This window comes from Myotis nattereri (assembly GCF_964212035.1).
Source record: "Myotis nattereri genome assembly, chromosome: 1".
NCBI classification, from domain to species: domain Eukaryota; kingdom Metazoa; phylum Chordata; class Mammalia; order Chiroptera; family Vespertilionidae; genus Myotis; species Myotis nattereri.
In genome coordinates, this window is record NC_138075.1 from 129,559,699 (window position 1) to 129,573,880 (window position 14,182).

Genomic DNA, 14,182 nt, shown 5'->3' on the forward strand with positions numbered 1-14,182 from the left:
TTACCTGGTTAATTTAATAAAATTTTTTGTTTATTTATCTGATTCAGCATTATAGAATTATGAGAGGCCCCAGTGCACAAATCCGTGCACTAGTGGGTCCCTCAGCCTGGCCTGCGGGATTGGGCTGAAACCGGCTCTCCATTATACTCTGAGGGGTCCCAGATTGCGAGAGGGTGCAGGCCAGGCCAAGGGACCCCACTGGGTCATGACTGAGGCCGGGAAGGGACACAGGAGGTTGGCCAGCTAGGGAGGAACTGTGGGAGGGCTCCAGGGTATGCCCGGCCCATCTTGCTCAGTCCCAATGGCCGGACCCCAGCAGCAACCTAACCTACCGGTCAGAACATCTGCCTACTGTGGTCAGTGCATGTCATAGAGACTGGTCAACTGGTCAACTGTCTGCCCCCTGGTGGTCAATGAACGTCATAGACAGCGGTTGCATGGCCTTAGCATATCATTAGCATATTTCACTTTGATTGGTTGAATATCCAACCAGATGACCAGACACTTAGCATTAGGTTTTTATTATACAAGATATCTCTTCTTTTGGTGCCATAAAATGGTAGGTAATGCATCTTTAGAAACTTTGGACAGATCATTAAACCTTGATTTCCGTTATCAGTAAATATGGGCTAAAGTAAGTAGATAACGACTTGTATGTCCTCTAGCTATAAGATTTTATAGTGATTGTATGTAACGTTAGGGGAGCATTACTCATTTTCCAGAATTATACATTAACCAACAATCCATTGGTTTCACTCTACTCCAGTGCTGTGGTAAACTGTGGTTCATATATTTTATGAATACCACCACTTTTTTTGATGCCCTCAAAGATCTTAAAGAAAAAATAATTGTAAAAGGCAAGAGGGGAAGGAATAGCTTCCTGCAGAATGAGGATAGCTTCCTATTTGTTACTGACGCACAATGTCACATTCGTTAAGTCTGGTGGGTAATGCAAGACCCAGGTGGGAAAGACAGAGGAGGACACATTTTGCATTTTTTGTCCTTTTACTTCTCTGTCTCTCCTAGATAAATGGGGTGGGGTAGGTAAGGTAACAAAGTGTGGGTGTGATGTGAATCGGTGCACAAAATTAAGACAGCTCTTTTAAAACTTTTGGAAAATTCTGCTTCTTTACTGAAACAGAAATGAAGCAGAATTTTCAACAATTTCAATGACCTCTAATGATAAAAATAAACACACAAAATATTTTTATTGATTATTTTTATTCTTAAAATATTTTTATTATTAAAGTCATGGCAATTAAACTAAAAGCCAAACGATAAAATTAAAGAAAACACAGTATTTTTAATGAATAAGGTAGTAACAATATCCTTAATATCAAACTTTCATCAAAGGCTGAAGAAGAAAAAAAGAAGCAGAAAAGCAGTGAAAGGAAAGTGTCAGGAAACATGTATAATGCTGCTGCTGATGACAGTGATGGAAGGAGTCAGAAAAACAAAGTTGAACAAACTGATAAGCAGCAGCTTCCTGTTATGGGGAGCAAAGATTCTGATAGGTAAGCCTACAGCAGTATTTAATAATAGGTAATTACTCTTTTCCTATAAAACAAATTCCAATTTGTGCAAATATTCATGATTAACAAATTTTATATTTTTACTAGGGAGATTGATCCTTGCCTGGTAATCAGAAAAAATGTAAATCAACAAACAATAAGATACCATTTTTTAAATTTAAAATGATAAATATTTTGTTTAAAAAATAACAACCAGAACTGGCACAAGAGAGGAAAAGGCGCTCCCGTGCACTACTGGTACCTGACATTGGCACACCTTTTTCTAGGATAATTGAGTGAATTTTGGAATTTCAAGTATGTCATTCCTTTATCCCAATAGCTTCACTTCCAGAACTAGATCCTACAAGAAGACATGACTTGGATATACACACATGTACAAATTCTAAGGACATCAATTATATATTATTATGTATATAAAACATAAAGTAGGTCATTATAGGTAATATAGATGTATATATAATGGCAAATGTTAAGGATATATAATATACGTTTATGCATTAAGGATACTAATACAAATGTTACATATATACATATGTATAAGAATATTTATTATAGCATTGCTTACAAAAAATTGTAGGTAGTGTAAATACCTATCTATAAGGTAATACATTATTATACACATAAAATAATGTGGTATGCAGCCACTGGAAAAATGGGGGTAGTTCTGGTCTACAGTATACTAATTGTTTCACAATGTACTTGTACTTAAAGCATTGGGTTTAATGTCATGTTCTAAGCAAATTTTGTGAGAATATTTTTAATATCCATTCAGTTATAAAAGGAAGTTATATGCTACACTGTCACTCTACTTTGTTTCCACCTAAGTTGCTGGTTACTAGATATTTGTGTTTTATTCTTAATATTGGGCACTCAAATTAATCTGAAAGCTGAGGGATTTCACAAGGCAATTTATTCCATATCTTACATAAAAACTTCAGCATATTGTGAAAAACCTATTAAAACACATCAGGGGATTAATCTGCTAAGTGAGGGGCTGACAGAGCTTTTCTCTAAAGTGCCAGATAGTTAAGTTAATGTTGTGGGCTTCGTGAACTATGGGGTCTCTGAAGTTAATCATAGACACTAGGTAAAGGAGTGGGTGTGGCTGTGTTCCAACAAATCTTTATTGACAAAAACAGGCTCTGGGCTGGATTTGGCCTGCAGGCGTTCATTTGTTGACCTTTGCAATGTAAACCAAGGTGCTCCTAATGTAGTGAATCTTCTGTTTGAAAAGTACCCTGCACGCGTGCCTTTATCCTTCATTTTTAAGGAGAATACATTTCAGTATGCACCACACACAATTTTTCAACACAATTGACAAAAATTCAGTTTATAAAGTAAGAATATTACCTGCATGTTTCCCCCTTTATTTCTATTACACAATTTTAATATGACTAATTACAGTGTGCTTTGTACATTTAAGTAGTGTCACATATTCTAGGATTGGATGATTTTCATCTAGCAAGAAATCCTTCTGTCCTCTTTGTAAGCATGAGAAACATCACCATCAGATTATGTAATCTTATAGAACTAGAAAAATTTCATGGGGTTTCTTAGTTGTATAATTTGTGAATTTGTTATGTAACACCTAGTCTGGCATGTTTTAAACCATGTAATATTATAGGTATGTAATGAAAAAACTCTTAAGTATTACAAAAATACTTTATGATCATTATGAAAGGATTGAAAGCTACAGGTAAACATGAAGATGAGATCATCCAAGGTCATGCCATTTAGTATAAAGTCCTTAAAAGCACTATCTATACTCACTGATTCTAATTTCCCTTCCATGCACTGTTGAGGCCACTCTAGTAATTTTTAGTCCTAACTCATCTCCAAAATGGTTTTTCTCAAGATTAGTACTTGTTTTCCCTCTAATAAATCTAGACATCATGTTTTAGACCTGGCTTTACATAACCTATCAGCAATATTTGACCCCATGGAAAACTTTGTTTTCATTTAGCTTTTAGGACTTTGAGTTTTCAGAGGGTGAGAACACACTCACCTAGTTTCCCCCTTGCCTGCCTAGCCTGTCCATCTTAGTCTGTTTGGTTTCTCCTCGTATCCCACCTTTTACACAATCAGGTGTCCCGGGATTCAGTCCTTGGTCTTTTTTTCCTACCAAAATTGACTTTTACTACCTTGTATATACGAATGATCTTCAAATGTATATTCCCAGCCAAGATCTCTCTCCTTAATGCCAGACCTATATATCAAACTGCCTGCTTAATAACTCTTTTTAAAATATATATATATATATATATATATATATATATATATATATATTGATTTCAGAGAGGAAAGGAGAGGTTGAGAGAGAGAGAGAGAGAAATATCAATGATGAGAGAGAATCACTGATAGGCTGCCTCCTGCACATACCCTATTGGGGATTGAGCTCAGAACCTGGGCATGTGCCCTTGACTGGAATTGAACTTGGGACCCTTCAGTCCGCAGGCCAACTCTCTATCCATGGAGCCAAACCAGCTAGAACTTGATCTCTCTCTCTCTCTCTCTCTCTCTCTCTCTCTCTCTCTCTCTCTCTCTCTCTCTCTCATATCGCTATTGGGTGTTGCAGACTTAAGATCTCCAAATTTGATCTACTGATAGTCTTTCTCACATCTACCCTTCACGTGGTCTTTCCTATTTGAGTAAATAACAGCTCTTCCAATTGCTCTGACAAAAACTTGGTGTCAGCCTGTCTTTCTCTTTGTCTTAAACCTCACATCTATTGTGTCAGCAAATCTTGTCAGATTACTTTCAAAATACAGTGGAACCTGGATATAAGGGACTCATTCAGGCAAGGGGTGTGCTTTAAAGATGAAAATCAGTTATATATAATAAAGTAGGTTTTCTGAGTGTGTATGTGAAAAAATTGACAAATTAGTTTACCTGTTTTTACATATATAGACACATTTGTATAATTAAAATTAAGTAGATATGAAAAGTTTCATTTCAAAGAAGAGTTTTCCAAACACATTATTGCTTATATATTCACCATAGTTTTGAGACTGTGTAATAAGTATGGAATCTAAATGGAAATAACCATTTCACAGAAAATACATTTTAATTATATTTAACTAAACAAATGAGCAATGTTCTAAAAACAAAACAAAATTTAAATTTTATAAGAACAGGAAAAAAGTTTTCCTATTTAATCATCTTTGGATAATGATATATACAGACACTCCTGTTGAGGTGTCACTTTAATATTTGATTCTGAGGGGCTTGCTTTAGGTAATCCTGCTTTGAAAAAAACGATCTAGCTTGAACGTTTGAAGTCTGCTATTTTTATTATTAACTCCCTAATATTTTGAAAATGGGTAAATGAAGTTGAATTTTATTATCCGATGAATTGTCAATAAATGTTATTAGATCGTGGAGATGAGATCCAAGCACTGATAACTTTATGTTTGGGGCATGTTCTTTCTTCTTCCTCCTTATCTTCACTTCTACCCTCATCTTCCCAGGTCATCAGCTCATCTGCTATTTCACTTTCAGCCAGTGTGGTACCCAGGGTCACCTTCATCTTCTTCTAACCACTGTAAAACATCTTCCTCAGCTACTTGCCCACCAATATTCTGTGTTGTCCCACAGTAATCGGTAACCTCTACACCTTCTAAATGCAAGTCTCCCTTCATTGTCAAGTAAATTCTTCCAACCAGTTTCTAATGTTTGCACTTCTTTTCATGCTGCAGCAAAATTGCTGATTTTAAACAGTAACTCTTTAAAATGGTAAGTTTTGTAAGATATACTGTCTTCTTATATGTTCATCATTACCTTCATTCTGCAATACAAGCACTACTTCCTCTAAAAATTTTTTGCAATATATTCATTTGGTTGCCAGAATTATCTTTAAAGGTTAAGGTTGGAGTGATGTGTTTTAAGGTACATACATAATTTTAACTTTATACTGAATGGATCTAGTAATGTGTGCATCCTCCAGTCACCGAGAGTAAACAAATGCACACAACTGGGGCGCGGCTCAGTGCACATGGGAATTGGCCGGCATATGTTAACACTTCTAAAGAAAGTCACTCCACTTGCCAACAGAACCAATTCCTAGGTGCCATGTGGTGTAATCATGTCCTAATCATTTGCCAAACATTGTTTAGGAACGGTGATTCTTGGATTTAAATATGCAGAGTATAGTTGTAGATAAGTGGTGAAATTACTACAGTGGTTTTACAACATATGGCCTATTTGATAAAATTTGTCAAAAATAACTGTGAGTTAATCACCAAAAAAATAAATCTGTTAATTTAACTATAAGCAAATCTTGGTTAAAAGCATTTTAATTTAATGAGGTGTTAATTTTCACATATGACATACAGACCAGAAGTTTTATCTGTTAAATCTGAAGTCTGTTAATTCAAGGTCCACAAAAATCCAGAGTTTACTGTATATCCAGAATGCAATCACATCTTCCAGGTCAGGTCACTACCGTCTGCTATCTAGATTAGCTTAGTAGTCAATTAATTGATTTCCTTCCTTCCTTCCTTCTTTTTTCCCTCCCTCCGTCCCTGCCTCTCTCCCTCCCTTTTATTTTTATTTATTTTCTTTCCATCAATTCTAGTCTTTTGTTCAATCTAAACACAGTTGGACCTATTAAAAGGTAAGTCAGATTGTATTGTTTCTCTGGCCAATACCTTCTAATTGCATGTTTCACTCAAAGGACATGAGTCCCACAGGCCTCCCAACTGGAGATTGAACCCAAAACCTGGGTAGGTGCTCTTCCATCAGCTATGTTCAATATTTCATATTCAATAATTAGAGACTTATTTTTGAAGTTTGGGTCAAGAGGAATTGTTTAATAATTGCTCTCAAGAAGATCCTCTTAAATGTGTTTTTATTAATTTTAGAAAGAGAGGAAGGGAAAGGGAGAGAGAGATAGAAACATCGGTTATGAGAGAGAATCATCAATCAGCGGCCTCATGCATGCTCATTACCAAGGATCAAGCCAGTAACCCTGCGTGTGCCCTGACTTTGAATTGATCTGGTGACCTCTTGGTTCATGGGTTGATGCTCAACATTGATGTTTAGTGTTTAAATATTTAGTTTTAACCAGGAGAGTGATTTGTATAGCTATATATAGATTATAATTTTATTTTAATCCTCACCCAAGGATATATTCTTAATGATTTCAGATAGAGATAGAAAGAGAGAGAGAGAGAGAGAGAGAGAGATATGAGGGAGAAACATCAATTGGTTGCCTCCTGGTATGCTTCCCATCCAGGAATTAAACCTGAAACCCAGGTATGTGCCTTGATAGGGAATCAAAATGGCAACTTTTGGTGTATAAGATGATGCTCCAATCAACTGAGCCACCCAGCCAGGCATTTTTGTACTTTGTGGATGTATATAATCATGATATTCTTATGCATGAATTGATTCCATAAAAAAGTAATTATACTTTCCTGTTGGTAAATTTAGCTTTTCATTTAAGATTAGATGAAAAAGTTACCAAATAATTTCATTTTCAAAGAAAATCATAACTAATTGGGTTATTACCATTTTCTAACTATATATATAATGACATGCAGATATTTTATTTTTTTCTAATTTTTCCCCTGTTTTATTGAGCTATAATTCACACGTAAACCTGTATATTTTGAAGGGATACAGTGTGTTTATTCCATGCACTTTTATGTTCTTAAATGATTACCTTAAGATTCTTTGTTCGCATTTCCATTACATCACATAGTTACCAATTCTTTCTTTGTGGTGAGAACATTTAGATCTACTCCCTTAGCAACTTTCAAATATATAATACAGTATTGTTCACTATAATCACCATGCTGTACATCAGACAGGGTTGAATCCTATATGAACATACATGACATTTACTTAAATAATGCTGGCAATATGAAAGAGCAGCAGGTTATCCAAGAAAATCTATTTTGCACCCCCACACCATACGCCAGCTGCTTATATGGGGTAGAAAGACAAAGATTACATGGGGAAGTAGGCAGAAGAAATAAGAATGGGTATGATCCAAATGCAACAGAAATGGGTATTACAGGCATGGGGAAATAGGCAAAAGGAATAAAAATGGGTATAATGGTAAAGATTACACCAATGAAGGCTGGGACTCCATTGTTTCATCAATAAGGTTGTTAATCTTTCCATGATACAGGTAGTTAAGGAGGATGGCCCACATTTCCAGGTTAACTTCCAAGTGCAAAGGGACTGGGGGGAACTCCCAGCCAGATGAGGGTATGATTTCTTTAATCAGAACAAAACAATCATGCTTAACAGAGCATGATTAATATTTGTTATAACTATAGCTAGTCTCTACTATTCTATTTTTTCCCCTACCAGTAAGATTTCCTTCGTTCTCTTTTCCCTGGCAAAATTCCTGTGTGTGTGTGTGTGTACATATATATGTGTGTCTGTACACACATCATATATAATAAAGTAGTAATATGCAAATTAAACCTCACACCCTCACAAGATGGCTGTCTACGGCCAGGCTGGCAGGGGGGTTAGTGAGGAATGACCAAATGACTGAACAGCAGGCTGTGTGGGGTAACCAGGCTGGTGGAGGGGCCATAAGGGGTGACCAGGCTGGCAAGGGGGCCAGTTAGGAGTGACCAGGCCAGCAGTGGGGGCAGTTGGGGGTGACAAGGCCAGCAGGAGTTTGCAGTTGGGGGCAATCAGGCCGGCAGGCGGGTCAGTGAGGGGCAACTATGCCAGTGACGGGGGGCAGTTGGGGGTGACCAGGCTGGCAGGAAGGTGGTAAGTCGGGGGGTGACATGGTCAGCAGCAGGGGCAGTTAGCGGTGACCAGGCCAGCAGGAGGGAAAGTTAGGGGTGATCAGGCAAGCACACAGAGGCAGTGAGGGGCAATCAGTCCAGTGCGGGGGCAGCAGTTAGGTGCAACCAGGCAAGCAGTCAGGCAAGTGGTTAGAAGCCAGAGGTCCAGGATTGTGAGAGGGATGTCCAACTGCTGGTTTAGGCCCAATCTCAGGGAGGGATTTTTCCCCAAGGGGTCCCGGATTGGAGAGGGTGCAGGCTGGGCTGAGGGGAATCCCACCTACCCCCATGCATGAATTTTGTGCACCAGGCCTCTAGTTTACTATATAAACATACACATACAAGTGCAGTCACATACTTAATACACACACATATACATACAAACAGACATACATACATACCACATCCTCTTATCCGTTCATTTATTGGTGAACACTTAGTTTATATATCTTGGCTATTGTGAATAATGCTGCAGTGAACATGGGAATGCAGCTATCTCTTACAAGCGGTGATAAAAAGATGTATGACTGTTCTCTAAATATTTGTTATATCCATTGGTCTAATGTTTGGTTCAAGTTTAACATTTCCATCTCTTCACACTGAGCTTTTAAGTGTCTTAAGAATGAATTGAGCCCTGGCCTGTGTGGCTCAGTTGATTGGAGCACCATCCCTTATACTAAAAGTTTATTAGTTTGATTCCCAGTCAAGGCATATACCTAGGTTGTGGGTTTGATCTCTGGTTTGGGTATGAATGGGAGGCAACCAATCGATGTTCTCTCTCACATTGATGTTTCCCTGTCTGTCTGCCTGTTTGTCTGTCTCTCTTTCCATTCCCCTCTTTCTAAGACCAATGAGCATATCCTCAGGTGAGGGTTTAAAAAATTAAGAAAATGCATGAATTGCGTCTCCTGTAGCCACCATATAGTTAGGTCTTATTATAATCCATCAAGACATTCTCTACTTTTTTTTCATTTTATTGAATTTATTGAGGTGCCTCTGGTTAACAAAATTATACAGGTTTCAGGTGCAAATTCTACAAACACATCATCTATACACTGCATTGTGTGTTCACTGCCCCAAGTCATCCTATGCCTTTGATTGGAGAATTCAATCCATTTACAAAGTAACTTTTGGCAAGTAAGGACTTACTAATGCTATTTAGTTGTTTTCTGGCTGTTTTGGAGTTGCATTGTTCCATTCTTCCTCTCTTGCTGCCTTCCTTTGTGAACTGAAGATTTTCCATAGTGTGCTTTGATTCCTGCTCTTTATCTTTTGTGAATCTGCTGGAGGTTTTTGCTTTGTGATTACCATGAGGTTTACATAAGACATCTTACAATATAACGGTTTGTCTTATGTTGATTACATCTTTGCTTATATTTAACTGCAGATCTACCTTAAGAGAAGAAAAAGAGAAGAGACGAAAAGCTGATCTGTTATGTGAAAAAAATAGGGTGCAGTTAAGAAAGAAAGAAGAGCACTCTATTAAAGAAGTTGAAAAGAACCCACAACTTGAAACCAACATTAGAACACAAGCCATCACACTGGAGATTATAGGAGAGAATGAGGTAAATTTATCTTTGGGAAAAATCTCTTATTTCTAACAGTACTTCATCAATATTTATATCCCTGTCATTCCATGTATATTATTACATTTATAACAAACCAAAAGATGTTCTCATTCTAAATGGGAACTGTGACATTTATGAGTTAAATTATTCTTAATTTATTACTATCTTTGGCATCTAAGAGATGCTTGTGAATGTTTTCTAAATGAAGAAATGGAAAATAAATTGAGCCTACCCATTAAAATAAGTGTTATTTCTGGCTCTTGAAAAATGTTAACATATGGGCTAAATTGCCTTTATACTGTGATGGAACGAGTCAAATATTCATAAATAAATTTTATTTCAGAATACTGTATTTTTGCTCTATGACAAATGTAGCAATCACTTACAATTTTAGTTTTTCACGGAAAGGAACGATCCTTGTGCTTAAACAGGCTACTTCCTTTTCACAGCTTGTTTAAGGTACTGCTCTTAAGCTTTGGACTTTTTTTTTTTTTAATGGAATGAGACCAAAAACTAAATGAAATGTGTCTCTAGGTTGTAGAAGAGCAAAATTACACTCAGAGGCAACCTTCTCCAGAACAGAATGCCAGAATATTACAAGATGGAATTCTGACTGAACACTTTTGCAAACCAAAAGTGATAGAAATAGCTCATAAGAAAATGAATTCTGAGGTAGTTTATTTAGTCATTTTCAAATATACCAGTATGTGAGTATGTGTGAGTTTGTATATATTTTAAAAAAACAACAATACTCTACATATAGAAACTATAGAGGATTTAAACAGCGAGAGAAAGAGAGAGAGAGAGAGAGAGAGAGAGAGAGAGAGAGAGAGAGAGAGAGAGAGCTTTTGGGGTCCATTGGATAAAATTATATTGTTAATTCAAAACCATTTGTCTCAAGTAGTGACATTCACAATGGCTTCATCCAAAGAAAAGGCTTTTAATATTTTCCATAAGAATTGATGTGTTTTCCATTATCCCAAAGATATTGCTACTAACAACAGATGTTCCAGATTTTGGCAGTAATTTCATTTCCTTGACATATTAATATAGAGGTTAGTTTTCACTCCCAGTGATGTTATGGAGGAAAGTATAGCAGGTTCAGAGATCACATTTTAGATGTCATTCTTCTGCTTTTGAGAAAAGTAACAATTTGTGCTAAACTCAGAGCCCCATTTTAATACAAGGGACTTTTGAAGAGAATGCAAGCTATAATATACTATATTTAGTGGTAATTTATTGATTAAGTATTTTAGTGTATTCCCCCCCCCCATTTCATATTTAATACTACTTCAAACATCATGAACAAGAAATAAAAGTTATTGAAGCGACAAATGTTCTCGTGTTTTTCTAAAAAGAGCTCTGTAAATTTTACTTAGTCACCATTTGTTTTTTGAAACATAGGCTTCATTTGTGTTTCTGTATCCACACTGGAGAGGAACTATGGACTGGTGCAAGAGCATGAATTGTGGAGTCTGAAAACCTGGGGAAAATCCTGAACTTCCTTATCTTTTTAACCCCTCCATTCCAGATTGTGATAACTGAATGATGGACGTAGAAGTGCTTAGGAAAATGCTTGATTATCAGTTATTAGTATAGGTAGTTTTTATAAATGACTATGAAAGTATTAGAAAAGTAGAATATCTATGGGATAATATTGGGGGAAAAGGAATTTTAGGAAATTTAGTTTGTCCTATTATATGCGTGGTTTATACTTTTACTATGGTGTAGCTATATGTTCAGGCTATAATATCAACTTGTAAGTGTACAGTTATTAGTATTTTATTTAAATGCATTCTGGGCTTGTGATGATTTAGAAAAACCCTTTCTAATTCTGAGACTCTGAAAATCTATTGTGATTTTTTTTCACTTAAAAAATTCATCATATTATATTGCATTTTTTAACTTTGGAGAATTTATGTTTGTAAAAGTTAGAGGTTTGGATCCAACTCTATTTATTTTTTTTCAGTGGGATATCCACATATCGCAACTTTTTATTATAAACATAGGTTATTCTTTAATTTCAGAGCCTATCATGACATGTCATTTCAATGTTTTAGCTAAAAGTCTTCTTTGTGTTACATAGGTTTCTGAGAGTTCTGACGAAGAAAAAAGTCGATTGCATGAAAATCGCATGTTGTGGGATGCAATTGCCAAGCTAAGACGGGAAATGAACACAGTAAAAAATCAGGTCCAGGAAATGGGAAAAAACTGTTTTGAGGAAATTGCAATTGTCCAAGAAAAGATTGACCGTCTTGAAAAGGCATTAAGAAAAACAGTATTTCAACACAATGTGGAGCTTGAAGTTCTGAGAGTTGAGAATACTGTGCTAAACAGTAAACTGCAGGATGAACAACAAAACAGAGGAAGACTGGAAGCAGAAGTTGAATCAAACCGGTCTAGACTGGCTACTGCTGTACAGGATCATGAGCATTGTCAGACAGCAAAAGGAGACCTACAATTTACTTTCCAGAGAGCAAGATATGAATGGTTTTGTTTATGTGACAAAATGAATTCTGATATGTCTAACCTAAAACATAACAATGAGATTCTTTCTCAACAACTTTCTAAAATGGAAACTAAAATTAATAGCTTAGAAATTGAGCTTCATCACACAAGAGATGCTCTCAATGAAAGGACATTGGTTTTAGAAAGAGACCTCATTAAAAAGCAGTGTCAAAAGGAGGAAACTGAACATGTGTATCAAAAGGAACAAGGTAAAGTCGATAAAGACATTGGAAAGCAGGAATCCTTACAGGAGAGGCTATTTCACCTACAGAGTGAAAATATGTTGCTTCGACAGCAACTGGATCAGGCTCACAACAAAGTTGACAGAGAAGAAAAGACAGTAATTAACATCCAAGATCAGATTCTAGATATCATAAAAATATTTGATGATGAAACTGAAAATTATTATCTTATGCTGAATAAAATAATTAAGAAGTTAATCAATGAATGGCATCATTTTAAAGAAAGAATACATCAGTGTGAAAATGATCATGTAGAAAGAGATGTAAGTATCCAGACAGATAAGTATTTTTCAAACTTCCTAAGAGAAAATTCAGAGTAATATTTGATGATGGATAAGTGTTGAATCTAGTTGAATATTAAAAATGTAGAGATCATGGCCCTAGCTGGTTTGGCTCAGTGGATAGAGAGCATTGGTCTGAGGACTGCATGGTCCCAGGTTCAATTCTGGTCTAGGGCACATGCCCGGTTGCAGCCTCAGTCCCCAGTAGAAGTGTGCAGGAGACAGTCAACCAATAGTTCTTTCTCATCATTGATGCTTCTATCTCTCTCTCCCTCTCCCTTCTTCTCTGAAATCAATCTTATGTGTGTATATATATAATATTCCATCTATAAATGTGTTTGCTCTGTCAGCTTTAAAGCAGACGCTGTACCAGAGAGATGAACATTAAACCTAAAAAGTGCTTTGTTTTGAGTAAAGACGTTGTGCTGCCCATGAAATTTTAAGAGGTTACGTTATAGATTATTAGTAGATATAGGTTTATATCAATAATTTAGTCTTATATTAATAGAATAATAATTTTAATCTTTCTGTCACCCAATTTAAAACCATTAGGAAGCAAGTAAATGGAAATGCTCTACCAAAAATGAGTATTTTGAAATTAAGATTCAATTAAGTGGATTAATTTCACCGCTAAGTTCAGATTTCCCAGATGAACTGAAATGTAGATGCTGTATCATATACTACCTTCCCTTCAATAGCTTCTTATACATTTTAGTTGGTGTAATGTTATTTTTATTTATGCTAAATTGAATTAAATTTGGAAATATTTCAGTCTCGAGTAATATATTCATATGACCTCTCAACTCTTTTAAAGGCATCTACTTTTCATTAAATCATAATTTGGGACTAATGTGATGACTTTTAGCAAACCCACACTTGATTTAATCTTTCCACTACTATTTAAAAATTTCTTTGAATACTTTTACAAATAAAGTGCTCATGTTTCTCATTTTGAGGCCTAGTTACTATCATTTGGAAATAAGTTTGTCCAAGAAAAAGAGAATTGTAGCTCTCTGTGATTTAGTAACTTGGCATTGGATCTCCATTTCAGATTAGTGAGGTGTGGCAAGGTTTATGTGTAGCAGGGAGGGAAGGCAAAGGCCTCGTTAGCTAGGGCCTTGAAAGCCATTGGAATGACTTCACTTTTCTTCTAAGTCAGGAACCTATTGGGAGGACTTGAACAGGGAATTGAATGTGTGAGGAACTCTGAAGTTAATTTAAGCCTCTGATTAAAAAAATAAATAAAAAGAGAAAATTTTCCATAATATTGAATTTACTACCACTTGATCCACCTACGTG

The 14,182-nt window shown here is 36.1% G+C and overlaps 1 protein-coding gene across 2 annotated transcripts in view; it reads left to right on the forward strand.

The window, feature by feature from the left end:
- The window catches only part of LOC308523060 (putative coiled-coil domain-containing protein 144C), a 63,938-nt gene that overhangs the window by 31,996 nt on the left and 17,760 nt on the right, over positions 1-14,182 (forward strand). For both annotated transcript variants that reach the window (XM_081096723.1, XM_081096724.1), the window contains 3 exons: positions 1,354-1,514; positions 9,672-9,849; positions 11,939-12,865. In XM_081096723.1, coding sequence (XP_080952849.1) covers positions 1,354-1,514; positions 9,672-9,849; positions 11,939-12,865 — 1,266 coding nt within the window. The remainder of the gene's footprint in view (positions 1-1,353; positions 1,515-9,671; positions 9,850-11,938; positions 12,866-14,182) is intronic.